Raw genomic sequence first — 26,414 nt, forward strand, 5'->3', positions numbered from 1 at the left:
ATGTTGTGAACTAGCATACTTTACTTCGCATATGTGATGATGATGACTACAAAATTTAGCCAAAAAGTAGTAAATTTTAAGGAGTAAAATTACTGCAAATTGTTGTCCATCCTTACTCAGGGCATTGTAGAAATCCAAATGATTTGTAATCAAAGATATTTATTCAAAGATAATCAAAGATATTCAAAACCTGCCTGGATGCAATACTGTCTAAGATGCTGTAGGTCACCCTGCAGGGAGGTTGGACTAGATGATCTCCAGCCTTACCAGATCCTTCCAACCTTACCAATTCTGTGATTCTGTGAAAGCTTACTAAAAGCAAAGAAACAAAGCTGAGATATGTTGAGTTGGTTTTTCATAAATTCAGACGTGCAATGCTTGTCTGTATTCCAGAACCTATATGCTTCCTGGGGCACTGAGAGAGACTGCAGARTTTAAAAGAAATTAATGCTTTCTCATGTTAATCTCCTTACTATTAGAAGAAAAAAAAATCCCTTAGAATTAATGAATGTTATTGTTCAACAAAAATAACAAAGTAGTTACTAAGAACTTTTCAGAATTATAGAACCAGAAATAGGTACAGTTTTGGAAACATTCTGAGATCAGTGATACCTCCTATGAGGGTGAAACTTGTTTTTTCTAGTGATCTGATTCAAAGCTCAGTGGTATGTTTATTAAGCATATATCTTTTATCTATTCCTGAAGTTAGAGTTTGTAACTGAAGAAAATAGTATAATTGAAAGATCAGTGATTCTTGTTTGTTTTTTTTCTTTAAGAACTTGGCACAGACTCACATACTAAATGAACTGATGTATGAGATGAAGGAAAAAGGAACAAAGCTAAAAATCTGTCATACTTCAGACTCCCAGTTGGTAAGTACACAGTGAGAAGTACAAATTTGGTGAATGGGAAGAAGCTGGAGAACAGAAAATAATATTTGAAAGACACTCTTCTAGTCTCTGTTTTCTTTTTGCCTTTAAATATTTTAGCTAGTCTGGTATGTATGAACTCACTTCTTTTACAAAACTAATTATTCAGCCCTCAAAAAGGAACAGTCACCTCCTTTGACATTTTGAGGTATTAGAGTAGCAAATAACACTTGACCTTAARAGTGGCTGACTTGTATTTGTTTCCTGTTTCTTTTCTTTAATGTGYGAGTGTAATACAGGAAATGGTATATTTGGCTGTATAAAGTGTTCATGAAATATTTTATTCCAATGTGTCCCAGCCTTTCTTTGGTAAGGCTTGTAAAATTTATTATCTGCTTCATAGTGAGAGGATTAAATGTAGAGAAGCAAAATTCCAGTGAGGACTAAATTTCTCGTCCTCAAGTTCATTGGGGGCGTATGGGAAAGAGGATACTGTGGTTATTATCCAAAGAATATGCTGCTGTTCCTAGTCATTTCTTAGACTTGAGTTTTTATAATAYGCTATTGGCAAATGTGAAAAAGATAAYACCCCTTTCCTCTGCCRGCTAACAAAARCAGTTTACAGAGGTTTTCTTTCYCCCCCTCAYCCCCYTTTTTTTCCCTTTTCYTTTTTCCACTGTTTGCCTGGAGCTTTCTGGTGGCGGTAAGGGTTGATGGGGTGGGAGTCTGTTTTGGATACCTCTAAAATTACAAAGAGTTCTGTTGGTTGCCGTTGGTGATGTTCATAGCCTCTGCAGGAAGAACAGCGTGAAATTCACTGGGTTGTTATCTATATTACCTCTAATAGCAGCTCGGAACAGCAACATTTCAGTAAGTTATTCCTGAGCCGCAACAGAGATCTGGAGCTTATGCCTGGAGGCTCAGAAAGACAGTGGTATGTTGGTTCATGCTTGATGTGAACCTTGCACAGCCATAAGGTTGAAAGATTTCCCCCCCTTTTTTTTTTTAATTTAATCTGAGTGCTTATAATTAAATAAGTTCTTTGGAGCAAAGACTGTATTTTTGGGTTCTTGTGTGTTAGCACAGGCTTAGAGAATTACAACGGTCTAGCAAATATTAATGTAGAAAAGCCTAGCTTCCTGTTTGATAAGGAATATTTTTCAAGTTTCGATAGTGTAATATTTGTGAGTACCCATACAACTTATCTTTTGACGGGTGAGGGTGGTTGTTGTTATTGTTTTTAAAGAGGCATCCTCTCTAATAGTTCATCCAGAAACTGTAATCTGTTCTGGGGGGAATCAGACCAGCTAGTAAGAAGTACTGTGGTCATGCGAGAACCTAGGAGCACGTAAGGGAGAGCTGGCTACACTGCAGCTTTGGAGGCTTAAGTGGTAGCAAAGAGGTTTAAGAGTGTCTCCCACTCTATGACTGTGTCAGATGGCTGCAGGCCAGGTCCTTCCAGTCCTAGGACCTGCTGGGTCACTTGAATCTCCAGGCAGGAGGGGCTGCTGAAGCCAAGGGCAGCTGGAGATCTGCCATAGCCTGATGCCGCCTCCTCCTTGTGTCCCCCACGGAAATGCTAGGGCTGTAGGGAGCTGCTGCTGGCCCCTGTCTGTGAGCTACTGCTGGGGCCCTCCCTGCTCTTCCACGTGACATTTACATTCTAAATAACATCTTGAGTAAATGAGCTTTCATTTTGTGTGTAGCTAGTTAGTTTCAGAGAAAAACTGGAAGAAGTTCCCTTTGATGTCCCGTAGCCTAACAATAAAAGAAATCCCTGTTAATTTTTAGAGGAGATTTATGGTAAATTATACTGCTACCAGATGATCTTGTATCTGTGCTCAAGTGTATTTAGAGGACAGTGACATAATTTTAAACTTCTCCTGCAATCTTAATTGCTTGGCCTTGATAGTTTTATATAGCAGACAGAGGCGAGGCAAACTTAAAAAATAGAAAACCGATGGAGCAAATCTGTATGAACATTATTTGCAAAAATAGATCAAGAGCGGTGCTTTCTTTTTTATTTGCTCTGACTCTGTGTTTTGGCATGGTTTCCAACCTTAGCTTTGAACTTGGGAAGCTCAGTCTCTTGATGAAAAGAGTGAGCAGTTTGTTTAGCTGTTGGGCAAGCAGCACTTAATGTTCCACAGTACCTGACAGCAGCATTTCAACGTTATAAATCCAACATGTGAATGTGATTTACGCAGCAAGAGAGATTATTTGAGCCTTCTGAATGTTAGGAATATACTGAGAACTGTGTTTAAAAACTCATCCCTGTTTGTTACCTTAAGTGTTACTGTATTTTACTTTATTCTATTAATCATTGACATGCCTGTTTCCAAAATTACTGGCTACCAACCAATTTGCTCATCAAGAATTGCTTAATTTTGTAACTATTAGTTTTTAAATAATAAGCTTTCTCCTTGACTATTTCAGTCATATAGGTGACAACATGATTAAAAAAAAAAAAAAACAAACTCTAAAACTAAGAACTACATTGTTTTGGGGTATAAATATACTAATTTGAAACAAATCTTGTGTGTCATTCATTATGGAATCTGATGTTCACTTTACTTTTCCTTTGAAGGACCCTTTGATGGTAAACCTCTCCAGCCCAGGACCCTTGACTTCAGCCATGTTCTTGTTCCTTCACAGCATGAAGGAGGCTGGAAAAGGTCCTCTTTCTCCCAAAGTACTGTTCAGCCAGCTTTGTCAAAAGTAAGTGTTCTCAGCATCTTTTCTTTTTTTTTCTTTTTTTTNTTTTTTTTTTTTTTTTTAATTTCCAGCGGTATGTTTCTACGTGTTCCATGTCTGTTGTCTCTTCTAAGGAGCCACTAGACTTCATTGAGCTATCCAGAAAATGACTTCCTCACACTTTAAAGTTGCATGGTTCCTTGTTGCAGTGCAGGATTATCCCCACTGTGTGTAAGGTGTATGGTCTTGTCCCCAGCCACYAGCAGTCAGCTTTGAAGTGGAAGTGAGGGGGTGGAAGAGAAACTAAAGAGAACAGAATTGCCGCTCAGGTTTTGTTGAAAGTTGTGTGCTAGGACAAAGCTATACTAATATGCAAAATGTGTGTAGGTGTTTGGGGAAAAAAAGAAAGAAAAAAAAAAGTTAAGCTTTTAAATGTGAAACCTCTGCTATGATGTCTGTCCTTGGCATTAATCCAATATTAGGAAGGGTCTAACAAGTAAGGACTTGAAGCACTATTGAAATGGCATATGGCTCCAGATTGCAAAGAGCTTCCAAGCCCTAAAGAAGCCCCTGTTTCTTGGGGTGGAAAATGTTTACAGTGGTACTTGTAGGTGTCTTCAATTATGACACAAACAGTCTTGCTTTTTAAAACACTTGTAGAAGACCTATTTAAAAGTTGATATAAATATTTAAATTTGACATTATAAATATATACCTATTAACTATAGGTAGTAGATGTAGAGGCTGTCACTACAGGCAATAGCTGTAGAAGCAGATTAACTGGAACATGATACAGCTGAATCTTGCATTTTAAAAGATTTGGAAGTTAATAATGTATGTTAATGTATTTGCCATAATATTTTTAATGGAATTTTAAGTGCTCTGCAACAAGAGAGTTAGCAGGAAGGGTGCTGCTTACTACTACCTCGAGGCAGACTTGCTATGCAAGCATGAGTTTAAAATATCCTAAAAAGAAATGGAAGCTTTTAGGATAGAGCAGGGACAATTTAATTCAGATACAGAAATCTGCTACTACTTTTTATTTGTCCTCAGAATTAATCTTCAGAAACTTGTTGTATTTTTATTATTGTACTTGACTTCTTTTGGATCGCTTTGACCTGTAAAAGGAAATGTATGTAGAATGTCCTTATAGTGACTTTGAATCAGGTAGCAGTTTTCTCTGTTTAGCATTATCTACCTGAAGGAAATATCTATAGGAAAGATAAATTTATCATGTTTGGGAGGACAACTCAAGTGATTATAAGAAGGTTTTGGTAAAGAGATAAAAGGGAAATGATTAAGTAGGACTAGTAACTGTTGTTCTAAGCATAAATAGTAGAAGATGACATAAAACACGTTTTGGAAACTCCTCTCAGCAAAATCAGTGTAAAATAATCACTGTGCGATACATTTTAGATGACATTGTGTTTTTTTAAATGACAACTGTTTTGTATCTTGTGTGTATCTGTATATATGTAGTCAGATGATGCGACAGTATTAAATCTCAGGTATCTAGATTTTCTTTTCTGTTATGATTTGATCTTTAAAATATGTCTATACTTTAAATGCCTGTGTAAAAGTATAGCATTTTTTTGCATGGGCAGCACTCTTTTGTTACTTAGGTGTGCATCTGCCAGCTTTTGCAAACTCTTGCTTTCTTCCCTACTTTTAGTTTTGTCGCCTTGCAGAACACACAACATGGAGATTTGAATCCTTTTCTGGCTTATGTATCAATAATGAAGCTGTCAGCCACATCCTGTTAACATGAAATTAAGTATTCAAGGACAGGAAGTGGCAATGCCTTACGACAGAAGGTTTTGATCTGATTCCATTCTTATTCGAGGTGACACATAAGCCAGGAAGAAGAAAGGCAGAATTTCAGAAAATTCAGCAGAACCTGCAATGCTGGAAATGCGGAGAGGAGGAATCTTTATCTTTTCAATCTGAATACATTTCTTACATATTAATTTAAACAAAATGAATGCAGTGTTTTGTCACACCACTTTTAAGAAGCCTTTTTTCGTGTTTTAACGTTCTACTCCCTGGCAAAGACAAAATGAAAGAGAAAGCATGGCAAGATTGTGAGTGTGCTGGCTAGGAAGAAGTATGTGTTGCTGCAGCATTCTCCATCAGCTGCTTCTGAATCCTACCAAGAAGTTTTATTAGCTAAGTAGTCTTAAAGGCTTGCATTACAGTTATGTGGTCTTCACATGCATTATCACAAACTCATTTCTTTAACAAGCAGATGTGTGAGAAGTAAAACTAAAATCACCTGTTTTCAGATACTGTCTTCCTATGGGGATTCTCTGCTGCTCACTAAAGCTTAACTCTTCCACAGGAGGAATACAAAGTGGAAAAGTGTTTATAGTCCTTCCCTTATTTCTATCTAGCCATGTGTTTTAACAATTTTTAATGAAATATTTCTAGTTTTCATCAAACATGTTTGAATCTGGCCAGTAGGCTCAGAAGTTACGAGTGTGTGTGTGCCTATACATTTCCTCATGTGCATACACCCACAATAGTGCTATCATGTAAACCTCATTTCCTCAGGAAACTATTTAAAATCATCAGACCAACACGCTTAAGTCTGTGACTGTAGTTCTGTATCAGGCTTTTTTTTTTTTTTTTTTTTTTTTTTTTGCTGCTTCATTTCTATGCTCTGTGATTTTTCTGGTCTCTGATGATACAGAACTGGTAAACTGGATCCCCAATGATCTGAGTTAAACACCTTGTGGGATGGTGGGAGGAAACTGCCTTTCTAAATCTGTCATTTCAGTGATCTGGTTTAGCGCGCGCGCGCACACACACACACACACAAACAAACAAACAAAAAAAACCAGAAGCAGTTGGTTAGTGCACCTTCAGTGAAATGGCAAAAATAATTAGCTGAAGAAAGGAGTTCTTTATTATCTTGGATAGCAGTATTAATATGTTGAAGGAATTGCATCCCTCTTGCAACTCTGCATCTATGCAGGTCTTAAGCATAAGCCCTTAAGTAATCTAAATCCATCTGCTACAATGAGAAATAGCAGTGAAGATAAGATGAAAAATTTGGAAGTAGGCATGGAATTTTGAGCAAAATCACAAATAAAAGGATTACATCTACTATATTAATATCACAAAATCAATTAGAAGACTTGCAACTACTCAGAATGCGATCAGACACTTCTATAGCACAAGCAGTGCTAGAAAAGGTGGGAATGGGAGGATTCTTGCCATCTTACGTGGGGTCCGGGAGTTGCAAGGCTGATTTCCCAAGGCTTCTGCTGTGGTGAGGAAGACGGGTGCCCTGCAGTCTCAGCCTGTCAAGGTCTGAACAGCCTTGATAGAGGGTTCTTTATATCCTTTTCCATTAGGTATATGGGAGAATCTAGACCAGACTATCTTGTGAATTCAAGTATACAAACTAAGTGCCTAAAGTTGCACATTGGTCACCCTGTATGTTCACAAAACAATTGTTTTTGTAACTACAAAATTGCATAATTGCAGTTATTTCTATATTCCTTACCTCTTTTGGTTCTGACTTAAGATTAATACCCCTTAGGCCCCAAGTAGAGGAACATTTAGGAGGGCTGCAAAATGGTCTTTTAGATCCCAAAAGTAGACCAGGTTTGCTTCAGGCCCTTCCTCTGAAAAATTAAATCCCTATTCTTGTAATGAATTTCCAAGCGTAGAAAGTGGTTGATAAGGCTTGTGCAATGTACTGTGATGTGCAGTTGTAAAAGGCAGATAAGTATTTTTATAGTGCACTGTAGTGCATAGTGTAGAGTGACTGCATATGTGTGTATGGTGTGGCAGTGTCTGTAATTTGAAAGGAAAGATCGGTAAGAAGGACTTAGTACATAKAGATATTGCCACGTGAGGTTTGATCAGAAGTCTGTCTCACCCAGTATTCTCTTCTAATTGCTTTCAAAAGCTACTTGGGGAAAAAAAGAGTAGAAATAAAACCTGGCCTATACTGATCTGAGAAAGGCTGTGTTTGCGAAGGGATTGCCTTTCACACACCTACTTGATGTTCCTTTCAGCAGAAGTTCCTTGGAAGTTCTCAATAGAAATAAAACMTTGGCTGTTATTTAAACACCATCTTCTTATACGACAAAACTGAGGGAACAGGGAGTATTGCCTTTTGATCTAGAATTTGGTTTAGACTCTGAATTTTCCTCTCTCTTCAATTAAGATCTTCTGTGAAGAGCTACCAAAGGGTGTATAAGGAAGTAGGAATTCATTGTATTGTAGCTATAGCAGTAATACTGTTACAGATGTGATACTTTAAAGACATGAGGAGTTAGGCAATAAGCTCCGTTAAATATACATATTTTTGTTCTTTAATATGCTTAAAAATCTGCTGAAAATGTTGGTAAAATCAGCTTAAGAGGGCAAAAAAAAAAAAAAGACATTTGGTTTTGATGCTGGAGGTACTACCTGGTTCTAATGGCAAAGATTTGGTGGGTAGGGTTAAGTCCACTTTAAAACACTGCGATCTATTTTGATTTGTCAAAACTCATTACCTATCTGTTGTACCATCCAGGATAACCTGCCTGATGAGGGAAYGCTGGGATGTAAACTGGAGTAGAGATGACAGTTTTTTTGTGTTTGGAGGTTTGCTGACATTATTTTGAAGCTAGTGCTAAGTGACAGTGAAATGTCTTATGGTATAGACAGCAGAAGTTTTTAAAGCTTTCATTGAAACTACTGTAAAAATGTATTCTAAATTCTTAATTTTTAGTCAGTACTGGATGCTGGTATCTTGCTCAATGTAAGAAGTCCCAAGAAAAAAGGGAAGGAAGGAAGAGGAAAGAAATGAGCAGATGGAGGGACTGGGAGCTAGGTATAGGCGGAGAGCATGTAAAGAAACGGAGGAGGTGCTGCTATTCTTCAGCTGGCGGCTCTCTGATGTCACCCCGTGGAACCCCAAAATCAGTAAGTGAAGAAATCTGTGGGTCAATTYATCTTTTCTGCTCAGAAGATTCAAGGGAACTGGGAAATAGCCCTTTCAGTTGTGAACAGAGCATCTAGAGAGATCACAGAGTGAAGTTCATCRTCTTGAGTGTGGAAGGGTATTTGTGGTACGTTTTTCATAAAATAGCAACAGAAAAAAATGATACTGAGTGTTAATTTTATCAAGTGGTGGGGTAGCCAGGTTGAAGAAAAGAGGAAGAAGAGAAGAAATGGATGAGGTTTTTTCTGTAGCAACTGTTTAGCGTCTGGTACTAATTCATCCACTGTTAATTTTGTTAGTGTTGCAGCTGTCAGATGTTTTGCTAGGACAGATTGTGAGCATAGCTACAGGGCCCTTCTGTTTGTTTTCCACTATTCTGAATATTAGGACTGCAGACTTCTGACTTATCYAGAGACTTAGTGACTAATGTAAAATTTATATATTAAGAGGACATAACATTTMTTTCTTTTGTTTGTTATGACCGAGTAATTTTACTGGTGGAAAAAAGCATACGTTTGTTTAGCAAGTAAATGTTGCATTATTTAAGTGATTAGTAAAATGTGGTCCTTAAAGATTTTAGAAAAACTGCTTCAAACTTCCACCAAAGAACAGTTTATGGTAGTAGTATATTGCTACATTAACATGCAAGCAATAATTTTTGCTTAACAAAGATTTTATTGGTATTTAGCAAACACAGAAGTTTTTGTTTTTGTTTTGTTTCCTAAGGAGTAGTAATCAGTCTTTCCTGTGTGTAGAAGGTAGAATTCAAGATATGTAGATATTCAAGGTTTATGTGGGACTGACAGAATTGAGATCGTGCATAGGCAGTTAGGGCAGTTAGTCATTTTGGAGGGAAACCTGAAAAAACACTTGGAGTGTTCCACATGAGTTCCTTCTGAGAGAAAATGTATAGGGAAAAGTGAGATGATATTGTTCAAGATATAAGGACTTAAGGAATGAAGTAGTCAGAGGGTTTTTCTCATGATTAGAAATCTTTTTGATCCTTTTACTTCCAGTAAAGAAAAACCTTTTTAAGAAAAAAAGTCCAACTTTCTCATTTTCCCATTCTCCTTTTACCATTTAAACATAATAGCAGTGGAACACAAGGTTTTTATTTTCCTGATGAAAGTTTTATTTTGGATCCATGCTGTACCTTGCTCACAGTGGCTGCTTTGTGTTCTAGAGTCCTCTGAGAGAGGAGATTGAAAGATCTTCTGGTTGCAGCCAAAGTTGAGAGATTGCCTCTGTTTATCTCAGTTAAGTTCGCCAGTTTTCCTGATTTTAGGAAGAAGTTAACAAAGCTGGGTGGATGAATGAGTTTTAGGAATGCAAAACAGATTAACTGCATATGTAAGCAGCRTGCACTGAGTTTTATATTGACTTTTTCCATTCGGGTGGAGAACCTGTGTATCATATTGGACAACAAAAGTAATTGCAATGTGTGTAGCATTGATAAACTAACAAAGAAATGTTTGTAGATCTAATAAACCGACAGGAAAACAATAATTTCATTAAATACATCAAAGGTATATCCTCAGTTAGAATGCTCATGCTAACCTGAATAGCATATTACAAGATAAAACAATTTTAGAGATTTAAAGGAGAAGTAACAAAAGTGGGAAGCTTTCTTATGAAGTGACTTAGGAATTTAGACAGGAGAGGAAATGAAAAGGAGGCATGACAGCAAATGAACACAATAAATGATAGAAGATTAATTAGCTATGCTTATTTAACTGCCCTCATAAGAGTTCAAGGAGCTGTCTGTGAAACTGAAAGGCAACAGATTTAGAGCCAGGGGAAAAAAAAGTCCTTCTTTTAACATTCTCTGTAGCTAACCTGTAGAATTAGCTATCCCTGTTGAAAATATTAGTAGGACTTAAAGAAAGAAGCATTAGGTGTCCATAGTTATATAATGCAATGACGTTTTTAAAAGGGATACAAGATCTCATGCATAAAAGCCTTACTTGACTACCGGCTAGTGGTTGGGAAGAAATCTCCATGGACAGACTTCTGTTGTTGTCAGTAAAGAGAAGCATGTTTTCCCTCTGATGGTCAAGTGGGGAAACGGATCTGTTCTAGCATGCCAGCTATTATATCCATTCAAAGATGCTTCTCACAAGTGCTTTTTGTTTATGAACCAGAGTTCTGGTGCATTACGAGGAAGTAATGATGCCTCGTTTTCTCTTTATGGGGAAAGTGAGGCAGAAAAAGATGGAAGAGATCAGTGAGCAAGTCAGAAGAACTAAGTTCTCTCTCTCCATGCCACTGACGTAGGACACGCATGTGTCATCATTTATTCTGGTTATATGTGGTGATAAGCCCATCTTTATTTTAGTTATTTTTTCCTACTCAGCACCTCGTGATAGCAGAGGTTTTATGATTTTTTTATGATTCTGGGACAAGCTTGAGATAATACCTAATTCATTGAAATCTACCAAGTGTAGAGGGATTAATCACGTGATAGGACTTTGTTCTCCTTTTCTTATATACTAGTGTTGCATATAAGTCAGTTTGTTGACTTCCTGTTCTTGTGTTGCTGAGACCGCTGTCCCGCTGAGATGGCAGACCCAGCTGAAGGGCACTATTGCAAGAAGAAAAATGTCATAGCCACATGATGCAAAGGCASTGGACTGTGCAAGGCTCAGCCTTTTGATTCAAATTTGTTTAAACAATTTTGGAACTGTAAAGTTTTGCAGCCAAACGTTTACTAGTTTACTAATTTCTTAGGTTTTTTTAGTGTTTTCTCTCTGTAGCRTGCATCTCCTGGGTCATATAATGTGTTCTTGCTGCTAGCCCAAATCCAGCACTAGCACAGCATTGCATGCTTTCAAAAGAAAAGAGATCAGGTGCTCAATCCTGCACTTGTGGGTAATGTGGTAGCGTGTGGATGTGGTGTTGGTAATATGGAACCATGGTCTCGAAAGCTTCCCTATTTATTTATCTATTGAGTTTTATCTGTTATAACTGTACTTTGAAAGCAGTAAATGGGCTAAGAATGCATGTTTTGAACTAKGCAAAGTTAACAAGGAATAAGTAATCTTGAACTTTAAGGTTATGCTAGGAAGACTTCTGGATTTTAGGGAATGACAAATGACAAATTGTTTTAGAACCTTTTTATTCTACTATTCTGTAATGGCTGTGAGTAGATACGGTGTCACTAAAAAAACAAGTCCTACAAATTGTGGTAACTTTTATAAAATGGCCCTTCATGTGCTCATTTATAACTCTCACTAGTCTTTAAACTGATCAGTCATGAGGAGGGATTAACATCCTCATATGCAAGTAAGMAAAATTTCTTTATAGACTAGCATTAAGTGTGTATTTGACTTTGCTTCTCTGTAGTGTATTGCAGAATTAAAAGATTTCCTTTGCATTTTAACATTATTTGGAACAACCAAATAGTATGTTCTYTTTTTTTCTTAAATATTTCCAGGCATTTATTGTARTTTCATAAGTTTCCCAGGTATTAGGCTATCTATTCAAAGATAGTAATTATTGTTTGAAAGGAACACTTTAGAGAGGATTTTTATTAAAGACAGTAAAGTATGTCAGTTCTGGGCAACTTGATTGAATGACTTTTACCATATTTAAGTTTTGTTTTTAAAACGTAGCTTAATCTCATCATATGAGCCAGACTGAATAYGATAGGAATAAAAAGCATTACCGCTTTTTTCTTTAAAAATACATGCTATTGTGTAGTTCTTGACATCAAAAACACTGCAGGAGGGGCTCATCATAAAAAAYGTTCCTTGAGCTGATAGTCAAGGAATATTAACTTGTCTCCAGATGAGTAATGAGAGGACAGAGTACGTACGTAGCTGTCACAGTTGTCCTTCACCACTTATGGCCATTAGCAAGAGTTCAACCTGTTCTGTCATTATACTGCTGACACTGTACAACAGGTTGTATCGCATTGGCACTGGCTTCCATATGTCAGCACATCTGTGAGCGGTCAACTCAACCAACCATCTTAAAGTCCCCCACTTTTGCCAAGGATCTTGCTTGAAGCATATTTTCAAGGAGACCAGAGTGCACATCTTTTAGTTGTCAGATTCCTGTGTATCAGCATGGATTAATTCCTTCACCCTCCCCCTCGAATACTGKTTTAAAAGTGTAGGAAGTCCAATAAATTGTGTAGCGTATGCCTCCCTCCCTCCCTCCTTTTCTTTTTGGCTTCTTTTGTGGCTTCCCCCAGAAAACAAACGCTCTGTTCCGAAATGTTTTTCCACGGAACAGCGGCTATTTAGAATTACGTACAGAGCGTGCCGCGGACCTGAATGACCARTTACCCAGATACTAAACTGTGTGAACGGCGTCATCATTTGTCGGTCAGAATAAACTGCTGTGACCTTACGCAGCGTCTTTGCAAGCCGCTTCCCCTGCCGCATCCGTTTTAACGCAGTAACTGTTACCTTCCCTCCTCGTTTCCCTTAAAGCTCGGGCATGTGGCAATGAGCAGTTCCAGCTGGTTTATATAAGGTTTGGAGAGGATTTAGTGCAAGCACAGAGAAGTCTAAATCGTCTTGTCCTCTTAGATGTACTGTGGGTAATAAGATATTAAAAGAAACTAGAGCTGTCCCTGAAAACTGCTGTAGTTGTATTTCATTTTTTCCCTCTAAACCAATAAAATTGGCGTGTGAAACATACAAGTAAACTATGTTTCCCTGAAATACAGTTTAGTAAATTAAATTTTATCTGAAGTGGGTAATGTATGTTTCTTCATCAGTGAGAGGTTACAATAAACAGTAATAGAAGATATGTGTAGGGCTTTTCCCTGAAATGCATTGAAAATTATCTCTGAAGTGTAACTGTAATGAAAAGAAACTTCTGTAACACTGAGATTTTTTAATTGTTTCTTCATTAAATAAGTGTTCATTTTTCTCCTCTTTTACTATGTTGTCTCCTGCTTCCATAGCAAAGAAAATTCCTGTTAGGATAATCATCACACAAGAATCTGGTATTGTGTAAATGCAAGAATTTTGTTTGCATACTCTATAGTGCACCTTGGAGGATATGTGTTGAATATGCCCAGTATTGCTTGGTGTCTCAGGAAAACAAGAAATTTCCCATAAATAAAAAATAATAATGCTATAGCTAACTTATTTTCTCAGAATTGAACTGTTCTCTGCACGTGGGTAAGCTAATAATAATTCTTAYAATTTCCTTGCTGTTCTTGTAAAGAAATGATGAGAAAACTGTTTTAGCAAATTGAAAAGGTGCATGAATCTTCCTATAAACATGTGCATACAAGTAAATTTGTTACTTACTTTTTTTTTAACAGAAATTGAGTGTTTTATTGTATCTGAGTACTTTTCAGAATTTATCTAGTTATTATAATCAATTTGACTGGAAATAAAATATTTGAGTTTAATAGAAGCAAAACATGACATTTTCATATGAAATATAGTATGAATATGAATTATAGTATGAAATGAAAATATTTCGTTTCTTAGGAACATTTCAAAWTTGTTTTTTTAATTTGGAATAATGTTTAGGTTGTCTTGCATGTACAAAAAAAAATTGGTTTGAAAAGAATACTAAAAGATTTTCACCTRTTTTGCTAATTTCAGCTGTCATAGTTAGCCTCAGAATAAAACAGCACTATTAGTAATTTTTTAACTATAGATATTGCCAACTTTGCATGAAAAAGTWGATACAAAATGAAATGTTTTCACATTTCATGTTTGACGTATCGTGTCACTTTCGTAAATGTGAATGTGTTGCTTTGCATATGTAAGCCTAGATTTATTCTACTTCATTTTAAGTTCTGACCTTAGATGCCTAATTACCTTAGATCCTTCTCTAATTACTTACTAAAGTGCCTTCAGAGAGCAGTTCAAGGCTTAGACCCTTGTATACTGCATAAAACCCAGGGCTACTGTGATCCGAACTTGGAGTCTTGATAGCTTGCCCAACTTGTTTCATTGTTTTGCATACGTCCTATGTCCAATRCATTCCCTTATGGCAGTCTTTAGTATCTCATATCCTGAGCATACCATGAGCAAAAATTTGTGAAACAAACTTGRCTAGCTTTAGTATAAGAGTAGGAAAGAAACCTCATCTTCAAGAATCCTGGAGCAGATAAAGAGCTTGGTTGGGCAAATAGGATTACTACACGTTGAGAAAACACTGATACATGTTTACAGCTTGATGCACTGATTAGTCAGCGCATGCAATCTGAGGCTGAAAATGAAAACTGGCTCAACACGCATTAAATAAAATTGAGTAACTGAGGAAATGGTTGGTTTTTCTGGCCACTCTGCCAGTTTGATAAAATCCCTGTTTGAGCTGTGCTCAGCCAGTTGTCTCCTGAGCTAGATTTTGGAAGAGGTGCGCATGGCTCAGCCTGCATGTGCTCTGATCAGTGTGCAGGGAAAGTCACAGCTGCCATTTGGTGGCAGTAGTGGAAAAACAAAAAAAACCTTTGAATCTCATTTTATATGAATTAGTCCAAGGCTTTAATTAAGATCTACAGGGTAACTTGTCTGGAAGGATATATGTGGCTTGGTCAATAAGTTATACTCAATGTGAAATAAAAGTATGTTAGGAGTGAACATTTACACACAGTCTCATTTGAGGCTGCAAGAAACTGGAGATATAAATTATTGGTGAGAAGCCTTCTAACTATAGTTATGCTAGTAACAYAGAATAACACCCTAAGGATCTAATCACATATTTGTAAGTGTATTTTATAATTTTTATAAAATCTATGCTTGCAAAATACAATATTTAGAGTATATTTTAGATGTTATGGCTAGTACAAAGGGAGTCTACAGTTTTTGAGTAACAGTGATTTAGACTACTGAATGGTTGTTGTATAGGCAGAGGTAATATTAACCCTGTGTAACTGACTGAAACATCATTGGTGGAAAATGGTAATCCAGTCTGAAACAGATTTTTTTCCCCCCTCTTTTTGTTTGAGGGTCATGCTGCTGCTGCTGCTGTTGTTTTTACAATAATTTTATTTGCTGTGGAGTCTTCAGTTTTCGTTTTGTCTAGTCTAGTAAAGTGTAAAATCATCAACTGCCAGAGTTCCTTCTGTGTCCTTGGGTTGACTCRCAAGCTGGCTTGCCTCTTCTGGTGCTGTTGCCAGACATCGTAAAGGAGGGCAGCTCCAAGTACGATGTAGTGTGAGAGGATAAGGGCAACACCAGATGCATGTTTCCTAAGGCACGCAGGTCCTTTGCTTTGAGATTTCTAATTTCTAGAGATGAGACGTTTGGTGGAAGCACACAGTTCTAGAGTAAGTGCTCATCACCCACCTTGCAGACAAAATCTCAGGGCTGTCKGAGTGTAGGAACCTTATAGCTTTCTCCTGCCGGCCGCTTGCTGCGCTCAGCCTGAGGTGCTGCTTGCTCCTCTCTGCYGTTTGGGGGATAGCCAGGGAAATCCCCATGGGGCTGCCCCACAGGCACAGTGTACATCAATTCTGGTGGGCTTGGTGCTGGCAGATATGTCATCTGGGCTCACGAGAGCAGCAGGGATATTAGGCTCTGAAAGATTTTATTGAGGGTTATGAAGTGCTGATGGGATGGACCTCACTATCCCCTATCTTTTAAATGTGATTAGCATGAGGAAAGAGCACTGTATTGGGATTTACTTCTTAATGTTGGCTGTTCAAATTMGTAAAATAGAGTAAGCATGGTAGGAAATATAGCAAGATTAAATCACAGTGACAGTATGGATTCGTTAGGACCTGCTATAGCTTGTGCAGATAACATTTTTGATGTACTCAGGAACTACAGAAAAGCTGATATACTTGATATACTTTGTTAYGATGGGGGAGTAAGGAGAGTTTCTTTGAATTAATGCAGAAGACTGGTGACATTTGAACCTGACTCTGTCCTCTGAGAGGCTTGGGGTTTTTGTTTGTTTGTTTTGTTTTTGTTTTGTTTTTGTTGTTTTTTGGTTTGGTTTTCYCCAAACCAGTTAGGCATACAGCTTTCCTAGACAGCTTCGAAGAAAAAAAAAAGTTATGTAAACCAATTTATTACCTGCTTTTCCAGACATAGTAGTTCTTAGAATCCGTATTCAAATGTGTTGTCTCAAACAAAAAAAATGTTTAAAGAGATTGTCTCCGCAGTTCCTGGCTTTTTATGGATTTTAGACACAAAGCAGCATCCTATTTGCTTCTAATAGTACCATATGTTTTGATATGAACTGAAGTGTTGCAGTTTGTTAGACTGGGGAACAAAAGTTTCCATGTGGATATGGTGTGAGTTGGTAATTCACGATACTAAAAGATCAATTTAAAGCTTACATGAAGCAGTTTTTACTTTTACCTCATAAGACTAACTCTACCAAAAAAAAAAAAAAGAAAGAAAAGAAACCACAAAAAACACCTGGCTCTTCTCATTAGAAATATTCTCCATAATGCAAAACCTGTGTTTAGAATATTTATGATATTAATTGAAGAAACTTAGCATAAATGAAAAGCTAATGGAATACCATATAAATCACGTATATTAGCACATCATGTCATTACAATTTTTTCAAACTTTTCTTAATAGCGTTTGAAAATGCTGTGTGACGCTAATGTTTCTTAGCGCGTTTACCATCTTACTGAGTGTTCACTCTGTTCAGTAAGCTAYAGCTCAGTAGACTGACTACGAAGCCATTCTGAAGAGATGGTTGTATGTGCTTGAGTTTCAGAAGTTAAGAAGTTTGTGTTTGGATTCTGACCTGAAGTTTGTTTGATGCACGGCTGTTGACCTTCCATTTCGAGACTCTTTTTCCAATACAGATGATAGTGTTTTTACAGTTTTATTATATACAGATTGTATATGCACATTTGAAATTACTTTTCCTAGTGGTAGGGAGGGTGGTGAGGTAGTAGGAGAGTTAAAGCATTTCCGAAGTTTTCTTTGCTCTCCTCTGTGACCCTGGGATATGTCCATACTGGGACCATTTGCTGATACAGAAGTACTGGTGTACTCTGACAGCAATACTGCTAGCATGGATGCAACTACACAAAGCTGTATTTTAGTCAAACCATTCCCAGCAGAGTCAAAATGCTACCCAGATTCAAGTGTAGACTTTGTGGTGAAAATGCAACCATACCAGGAGCTTTCTACAGCCTCATGAGGTCATTTGGAGATTGCACCTTTTTGCACCCCTGACATCGAGGAGGAGTCTCATGTGGATGTTGTCTCATTGAGAACCTCTAAAGGAAATTTAAAATTCCTTCTGCTTCTTTCGTAGGGCTCCTCGATTTAAGGGGTTCCAGCAACAGGACAGCCAGGAGCTTCTGCACTATTTGCTGGATGCAATGAGGATTGAGGAAACAAAGGTAACATCTGCCTGTTTATTTTTGAAGAACTTACTGTGTATTATAAACTGGAAGTCATTATTTCAATGTTGGTCACGTTCCTGATGTTTTAAAGATGCACTTAATGGAGTAAGAGTGGTGTTTTTTATTATCTCGAAAAAATACTGACTTTGTATATACATGATTTAATTATAATCAAGTTGATGCATTAAAATTGCTGATTGGAATAAAAGTTTCAATCAGAAGCAGAAAGACTATGATAAATACATCACTTGATAACTTTATGAATCTGAATTTTTTGGCTTTACTAAGAAAGAAAAACTGCTTGTTTTATAAATAAGACACTGCTTTCCATTATTTAAAATCTACATCTAACTATGCTTAGTAAATAATAAGTTATATTATATTGAAGATGTGCCTGAATTTCCTTTGCTATTTCTGCTTCCTGTATTGTTGAATACAAGAGAGTGGGGTTTTTTGCTTCTTTTACCTCTTTCAACTAATCTGATTTGTTAGTTTTCATCTGCGTGTCTTTGAACCYTCTTTTCAGATGACATTTTGGTAAATAGCCTTTTGCAAGACTAGTCAAAAGGAAGTGCTTAAACATCATACTGACCAGTATGCTTCCTCTTTTGTCACGTTTGATAATATAATGAATGTAATGAACCTAAGCTGAATTATGCTGGAGATAAAATACGAAGCTGTATCTGGGACCAGTTCCTGMCACTAGAGTAGCACTGAACTAAATCTTCCCCTACCAGAATATTAATACATATTGTCCTTGGCAGCAATATACTGAATCATGAACAGGACTGAACTACAGAAAGAACTTGCTGAATCTTGACATTGTCGTGCTTATAAGATTACATGTTGAACTGGGCACGTAAAAGAAGCAGCTGACTGCTCTTCTCTTTTCATTCAGTGAAAAAAAAAAGTCATGTTTTTGCAGTAGTGGAAAAGCTTATTTTGTTTTTCATTGACTTTTTTCATATAATAAAAGGTGGAAAATATGTTTGCTTCACAATTGAGGGCTTACCAAAAGCCAGATTATTACAACAAATAAGCTTCTTCCCCAGTGACTGATTGCTCTCTTTCCCCCTCCCAAATCAATCTCCTGTTTCATCAGTGAACGTGCTGTCATTATGATAACCTATGTTTTGTCTTTCGTGCAGTTTTATTAGCGAAAAGYGATAGCTGCCGTAGCTACCATAAGAGAGTAATGGACTACACTGAGAATTTAAAATCCTATTTTAGGCGGCGCAGTATTTCTGCAACCCGCAGCACTGGGCAAGTAAAGGTTGATCCCACCCTTTACTGCAATTACACCCCGTGTTTTGCCGTAATGGTGCATTACTACGAACAGTGACTTTATCACCTCGGGCTGCTCAGCAAGGGACATTACTAGTAAAAGCTCTCTGTCGTGTGTTTTTTCTCCCCCCTCCCCGGGTCCGCGGACGGTGTGACAAACGGCGAGTGTCAGATGTGCGATGCATTCAGCGCGGCGAGCGGCGACGGCCGCGCCAGGCGGATACAAGCGGCGCGGGCATTGTGCGGCCTGGGAAGCCCGCAGCTGTCAGTCGCGCTATTGTTGCGCGGTGTCGCTACCATGTGGGCTCCGATCGAGGAAAGCCTACAGCAATATGTCTGCCACCAGAATCCTTTAGAAATGATTACAGCCGCTAACCTTTCCCTTTCCTGCYGCCTTTAAACGTGCTCGCTTTTGAGCCTGTAACGTTTAGGTTGCAGCCCTGCTAAAGCTGCAGCCGGCCCCTGTAGCGTGTACCTGTGCGGGGTCTGCTGTTCAGCTGAACAGCAGCGGCCGTTTCAGGAGCTCCACCTGGATTTTTGTGGGGGTGTGCTTTTTTGTTATTTTTTTTTAAAAAACATGAGAGTTTTGACCCAAGAAAAACACACACATTGYATTAATTACAAGAAGCTCTATAGCTAAAAAAAATCACATTCCACCGTGCCTCTAACCTGTGTTCTCGTGTCTTACGAGACGGCTTTCTGAAACCAGTGTTGACCTTTCCGCTATCCCCATTAAAAAAGAAAAAAAAAAGTGTGTGTGCACACAAGTGGATTTTTTAAGATAAAAGGTTGTCGATACTACAATCCAAATTGCACGCTGTCTGCGGTTTCCAGCAATGTGGGCTGGAGATTGTTTCACACCAGGGCCCGGAGTGGCTGAACCCTGCTGCTAATTGATTAATGTCTGCTGCCACTGCGAGTGGCACCCTGGCCATTCAAAGACTATGTCTTTCTTTGACCTAAATAAATGGTTCAACGCGCTAATCCCAACAAAAGGCTTGCTTATGGCCCTAAACCCATTTGTGGTGTTCAACTTGGTGAATTACCTATTGATTAGGCCGTTTAGTATATTGTTGGCGTTAAGATGAACAAAGCTGAGCTGGGAGCAGCGGGGGCTGATTCACAAGCCAGGTCACATCCTCCTAAGGTGGGAGTAGGACTTAGTCTGATGGGTGGCTGAACTGGAAACCAAACCTCCAAAGCAGGCTGTCCTCATAATGCTTTGTCCATGTTTCGAAAGAGTACCTTGCTGTCTGCAAATAAAAGTTATTAATTTGTTTTTTATTAGTACACAGGCTGTGAGCTATCGAAAGAAGGTTTTGTGCCACGCTTTGTTTCTAGAATGCTATATTGCTCTAGTTGTCACTTCAGTATCATATTTAAAAGTAAATTTTGTTTGCAAACCTACMTGGGAGAGACCATTATGTGTTGCTAGAGTTTGTGAATTAGAAAGCAAGTACTTTTACCAGGAAAAAGGAAAACAGCTCCTTCATGCTACCATGTTCTCTAGCAGTGTGTCTGATACAGCTTTCTGCTTCACTCCTCAGAGGCGATCAGAATATGGGCCAGCATATCTATTTTGTAGCAAAATATGCAGTTCTGTTACTGGTGTGTGCATCTGAGTAATATAGTATCTCATTATAACAGGTGCAGCTAAGAAATAGGGTGGAAAGCCCTGCTGTTGTGTGGTGCCACTACAGCATATGTGTATGAATTTGTTTCTTTGCAGTTCTATCAAAATACATTTTTTAGGATTTTTGAGTAAATGTTTATATGGRTCTTAAAATGTTTCATCTTTTTCCTGAGGTATCCTAATGTAACTTAGAAGTTTGCAGTGTTAGAAAATAAATRAAAGTACTCTGTAAATATGATCGTTGAAATCTGGCTATTAGAAGATTTTTAACTGCTTTCGTATGTTTKGTAATCCCAGTCAGTCCATAACAACCCTTTTTTTTTGTCAGTATGTTTCTTTTCTGGCAGTGGAAGAAGYGAAAAGCATTTGTTCACTGAAAATCTCATAATTTCCAGATAACATCCCAGTGATCTGCAACTGCTTCCTTTTATGGGGAGGAAGTTTTTGGATGGCTACTTACTGAAATGGCTCGTGTAACTTTGATAGCATTAACAAGTAACAACAGAAGTTTTAAAATATTAAACAATGCTTCTCTTAATGAGATAAGAGGGTAGAAAAACTAATCATATATTAATAGTTTTTAGAATGTTCATCTCCCACTTAAAAGTACTYACTAAATGCTTGTGGCTTTTATTGTAGCGTATACAAACTGGTATCTTAAAAGCATTTAATAATCCAACTACTAAGACAGCAGATGAAGAAACTAGAAGAAAAGTCAAAGGTATGTAATTTTATTGAATCATTTTTAAAAACGTACAAGTTTTCAGATATTGTTTTCTTCAAAACTGTTGCAAGCAGCAATCCTAAAGTACTGTAGACAGCCTTACAGGAGTTTTATTATGTATTATTCTAGTGCCATCTAGTGCTTATCTAAAGTATAGAAAACTTATTATGTGTTGATTTGCATCTTTGGTATCCAGAGTAAAAGCTTCCAGCATATCAGTAATGCATCTTGTAATGATATATATAGAGTTTATTTTTGTTTTCTAAAATATTCTGCTGCATCTTCAAATTTGTTACATAGCTAAAGTTGTTGTATCACTCAGAGAGGCCACTTTCAATAAATGAAACTGAATTTTTGTTAGTTMACTGATACTCTGAGAGTGCCAAATATGATTGCAAAGGCAAGATATRAAGCTTTTTGATAATAAAGCCTGTTTTTCAAAACAAGAGTCTTTAGTTAAATTTCAAATTTTTTTTTTCTTTTGTGTATATAAAACAGTTCTAATTTGGAGGGTTTGTTTTAATTAAAATCTGAATACAGTTTAAACTGTTCCAAAAGTGCCCCTTCTCACATCTACAAGACTTGGTACATCAAGACATATTAGAACAAGTTTTGTCTGATTCTTGTGGGTTTTGTAGTTTCAAAAAACATTTAGAAAATATGACGGCCGGTCTGCCATCCTAGTGTCTACTTCAAGGCAATCAGATGTTATGTTTGTAAGACAGATGACTCAAAATCTTGGTTTTCTTTTTAATGCAGAATATATTTACAATGCCTCTTCTTGAGAGATGCATTATTATTCTGTTTACAGTAGATGGTGAAGGGAAGGCTAAAAGGAAATTGTATCACTGAATAAGTAAAATATTATTAAATGTTAAGATAACAGTATATGATGTATTAGTCATTGAATTGTGTGGAAAAAGTTTTGAATATGCTTAAATACTGTACTTTCACAATAACTCTTAGAAAGAATTTTGTACTTATGGTGTGGCATTGGATGTTTTTTCACATTTAAAAAAAGGCAATGTTTTTTCAGCATATGGAAGAGAGGGTGTGAAGATGAACTTCATAGATAGGATCTTTGTTGGTGAATTGACTAGCACTGTCATGTGTGAGGAATGTGAAAATGTAGGTATTTTGGAATTTGGTTTGATGTGGAATAGATCACATACTGGTTTGATTATGTTGTCTTGAAAGTATAAAATTGTATTGCCAATTTTATACTTGCTTGCTTGTTTGTTTTAAAAAAAGAAAAGACTTTATTGAAAGTTTCTCATTTAGAATGACTTATTCCTTTTTTAAAGCATTATCRTCCACAAACCTAGGAAGAGGGGTCATGTGAATTTAAAAGGGGTTCAAATATTGGGTTTGATTTTTACATCTRACTAATTTAAGGCTGGAGGTTCTAAATTCTATAATTGTCCATGCTAACCGTCCCTCTTACCCCTTTAGTTTATATTTTTTAAACACCTATCTTAAAACATAAATCCTCCTGCCTATTCTTCTGGGTATACCTTAAACTTGGAAAATACTTACTTTGAATTAGTAGGCATGGGGAAATGCTAAAATCAATTCTTTTTTTTTGAAGTACTTTTGAGAATTACTTCAATATCTCTAATGTACAACAKATTCCCTTCATAATTAATATCACTGCTATTTCATCATAAATGCTTTCCATGATCCTTATAATTTTCTTTTAACTTTGGAAGAGATAAAGCTTATTTGCATGATTCTTTTTAATTGAATGTACATTTCTGTTTGGCTTAAAACATTATATTTCATATTATAGAGATTAAGTAAATCAATCAGTCTGAATAACTAAGCACAGTTCTGCAGTGCCAGGTAAACTTTTCTGTGTGTGATGTGCAGATTATATTTCAATGTGCTACTAGCATCAATGAAGAACTTCAACTATATCCCAAACAGAGATTGTAGGTACTATGTGCATCTCATTTATTTTTGCTTGATTCCTATATTCCATGCACAAGATTCAGGACTTTGCTAGCAGTAGTTGTATTAGGTTGAGTTTATCATTCAGCTTCCTTTGCCTGCATTGGCAAAGAAATTTGGGCTAGTGTTTGTTCATGGAGACTCATACTCTAGAGGAACTCTGGTTTGAACATTGCTGACCAGTGAGTCAACATAGTTATGATAGCTTTAATCTAATTTACTGTTTTACTAGAGCCTAAACCATGCAAGGTCACTCATACAACAAGTAAACATAGGCTTTTTGCTAAGAGGAGCCTACAGTCCAAATAAAATATCACAGGTAGAAGATAGGGTCCTAAATATAAGAGAAAAGCAACAATGTCAGTAACTGATGGCATGATTGTGTTCAGTAAGTTATGTGCACATGATGATTTTTTTTCAGCCTTGTTTTTCACAGTCTTTTCGGAGGTAAGATAAGTCAGTTTTGGAAGGAATTTCAGAACAGCAGGGGGGAGAGAGTTTAAGAAACAGGCTTGAACAGGATATTCTAGCCATAAAGGCAGATGGAAGGTGCTGTGAGAAAATGTCTTTAGGTATGACTTACCCAATATTTCTAGTTTCAGCATAGATTTTATATGCTTTAGAGCATACAAAATAAAACTGTAGAATACTTTTTTAAAATGGTATTTCTTTAAAAATTTTTACAGTGTGAAAATTTCTAATGAAACTTTTGGCTATAATCAATAAGCCTGATTTAATCTTTCCTGGCAAGTACGAGGTTAGAACCGTCATCTAACTGTCATTAACAAGTCTTATTACTTAGCATTGCCCAAGGTTAAGCCCTGCACAGAAATGTCCAGGATCAGGAAACTTTTAAGGTTAGTTTTCTACATAATTCCTCTGGATTTGCGGCTTCTGCTGTCCAAAAAGTTTTGACTCATCTGCAAGCCCCGKGTCACTTCCCAAATGTGCCTGGAGCTCAGTGCTTCTAGGTCTAGTTTGAATCTGCCTAGGTGGATGGCCTGGCTCATTATTTCTGTCTGCTGAAATTTTTGGTGCAGTGTTCTCCCCTGACTACTGAAGTAAAAGAAAATCAGAGCTACCTTAAAATTAAAAGTAGAAGAAATGTGTGTGGGAAGTTCTTCATTGTAATCTGATACATCTTGTAACCAATTAGTTTGTTGTATGATCTTTGATAATAATTAAAAAAGGAAGCTACATACTGATCCCATATATAGTTTTACATATTTAATATATTTTTTCTTTTTTCCCCCCAAGATTTCAACAGTAAAAGAACCTTTCATTGATCTTTCACTTCCTATAATAGAGGAAAGGGTAAGAAACAGAATACCTAATAAATGACTACAGTTTCCAGTGGACTGTGTTCACATACCTTTTTGTAAATGTGTGCTTCTGTGTGTATATACACACAGTTTTGATTTTGAGCCTAAAAATGTATGCCTGTCCCTAAATACAGGCATTAACGTACCATCTGTTCTTTATATGATGTTCATATATACAGATATACAATGTAGTAAGTGCATATTTTTCTAAAACTGACTAAATGTGGAACAAATCACCATAGTTAATTACAGTATACATACGTCTGAAATAAATTACATTTACCAGTATTTTTAGTGTGTACATATATGAAGAGAATGATTGTGAAGTTATTTTTTAAGGTTCTTCGGAAAATTAGATTCTAGCCCATTGGTTTGCATCTAGAGAAATGAGCTGTGATGTTTTAAATGCTGTTTGATTTGGACTGAAGCATACCTAAGAGATAAGATTATGTAAAAATGGATAGCATTTGATTATTTGGTATTTTCAGCATAAATAGTTCACAGAATGTCTCCATTAGCTGCAGAGGAACTGTATTTCTTTTAAGGTGTATACTCTGTTCTCGTGGGGCTTGGGGATTTAATTTGGGAGTGGAGGAGTAGGGTGGGGGTGGTTCTTCCCTCACCTTTGGTAAATTCACATACAGTTAAGGAAGAGTATTTAATATATCCTGTATAAAATGTACTAGTCTCCAAACACTAATTTTCTTCACAGGAAGTTTTTCATCGTTGTTGCTACATGGAGTAGATGACAGCTGTGGAAATTAAATCTTTAAGCACATTTTGAATATTTGAGTCCCTGTGCTTCCTGGCTCATACTGGTAGCATGGAAACTCATGGGTTTTGTCTGAGATGCCTGCTGGCTCTTAACTATCATTGCACTTATTCCAACATGAGTCTGTCTTTGTGGTCGTCTCTCTTTGCTTTATAGTCTAGATATGCTGCTGCCATTAACGTGATAGGGGATGCGCAGCAGCTCCTTCATCACATCACAAGATGGTTGGCTGTACCAGAACTGATTCATGGGAACTGTGTCCCCTTTCGTAAACCAGCATCTCATACAGCTACATATATGCTTACGTGATGCTAGAACAGATTATTAGGTATAGYTTCTATACAGAAACTTTGTATTACTCCAGTTTCTTGTGACTCTCAGTGGATCAAAGATGTTGACGGTGTGTTTATGATGTATAAAATTAAAAGCAATCTTGAATCACAAGGCAGGGGCTAGCTAATTAGATTTAGGTAGGTTACTATTTTCTAAATTAAAGAAAAAAAATGGCATTCCTCTTTTCTGTGGGTTGCAAAGGAACAAAAAGTTTGTATACTTAATTTCCTAAATYGTACTGTCTAATTTCTTAGGTTGCAAAACCTGTGCCTTTGGGAAGGACAAGTAAAGGTAAAAGTGTACAAGAAGCAGATCTTGGTCAGTATAACTGTTCTTCTATCACTACACTGAATAATCAACCAAAAAATGTCAAGAAACATCTTTTAACAAAAGATAAGGTAAGGCTTTAATACCCTCACTAGCCACCCATAAGTTTATTCCAAAGTTTTTAGGGCTGCAGGGGTGAGAATTTTGACAGCTGACAATGTTGTTTTTCCATATCTCTGATGCGGATTTGTTTTAAAATATTTAGGCTTTTATTAGAAATGTGAGAAATGACAGTCATTGGGAAACCACTGGCTTTTCAATTATGTGTTCTCATT

At 37.0% G+C, this 26,414-nt stretch overlaps 1 protein-coding gene and 1 long non-coding RNA gene across 3 annotated transcripts in view; one reads left to right on the forward strand and one right to left on the reverse strand.

Annotated features, from left to right (window-relative positions):
* The window catches only part of USP45 (ubiquitin specific peptidase 45), a 49,642-nt gene that overhangs the window by 15,181 nt on the left and 8,047 nt on the right, over positions 1-26,414 (forward strand). The window contains exons 6-12 of the mRNA XM_085306937.1: positions 777-872; positions 3,457-3,587; positions 17,704-17,791; positions 21,351-21,432; positions 22,472-22,563; positions 24,643-24,699; positions 26,067-26,210. Of these exons, the coding sequence (XP_085163063.1) occupies positions 777-872; positions 3,457-3,587; positions 17,704-17,791; positions 21,351-21,432; positions 22,472-22,563; positions 24,643-24,699; positions 26,067-26,210 (690 nt within the window). The remainder of the gene's footprint in view (positions 1-776; positions 873-3,456; positions 3,588-17,703; positions 17,792-21,350; positions 21,433-22,471; positions 22,564-24,642; positions 24,700-26,066; positions 26,211-26,414) is intronic.
* The window catches only part of LOC146594790 (uncharacterized), a 52,258-nt gene that overhangs the window by 12,650 nt on the left and 13,194 nt on the right, over positions 1-26,414 (reverse strand). The gene's annotated exons all lie outside the window — the stretch shown is intronic.

The sequence above is a fragment of the Rhea americana genome, unplaced genomic scaffold (genome assembly GCF_003343005.1).
Source record: "Rhea americana isolate MKP2758 unplaced genomic scaffold, rheAme1 scaffold_25, whole genome shotgun sequence".
NCBI lineage: Eukaryota > Metazoa > Chordata > Aves > Rheiformes > Rheidae > Rhea > Rhea americana.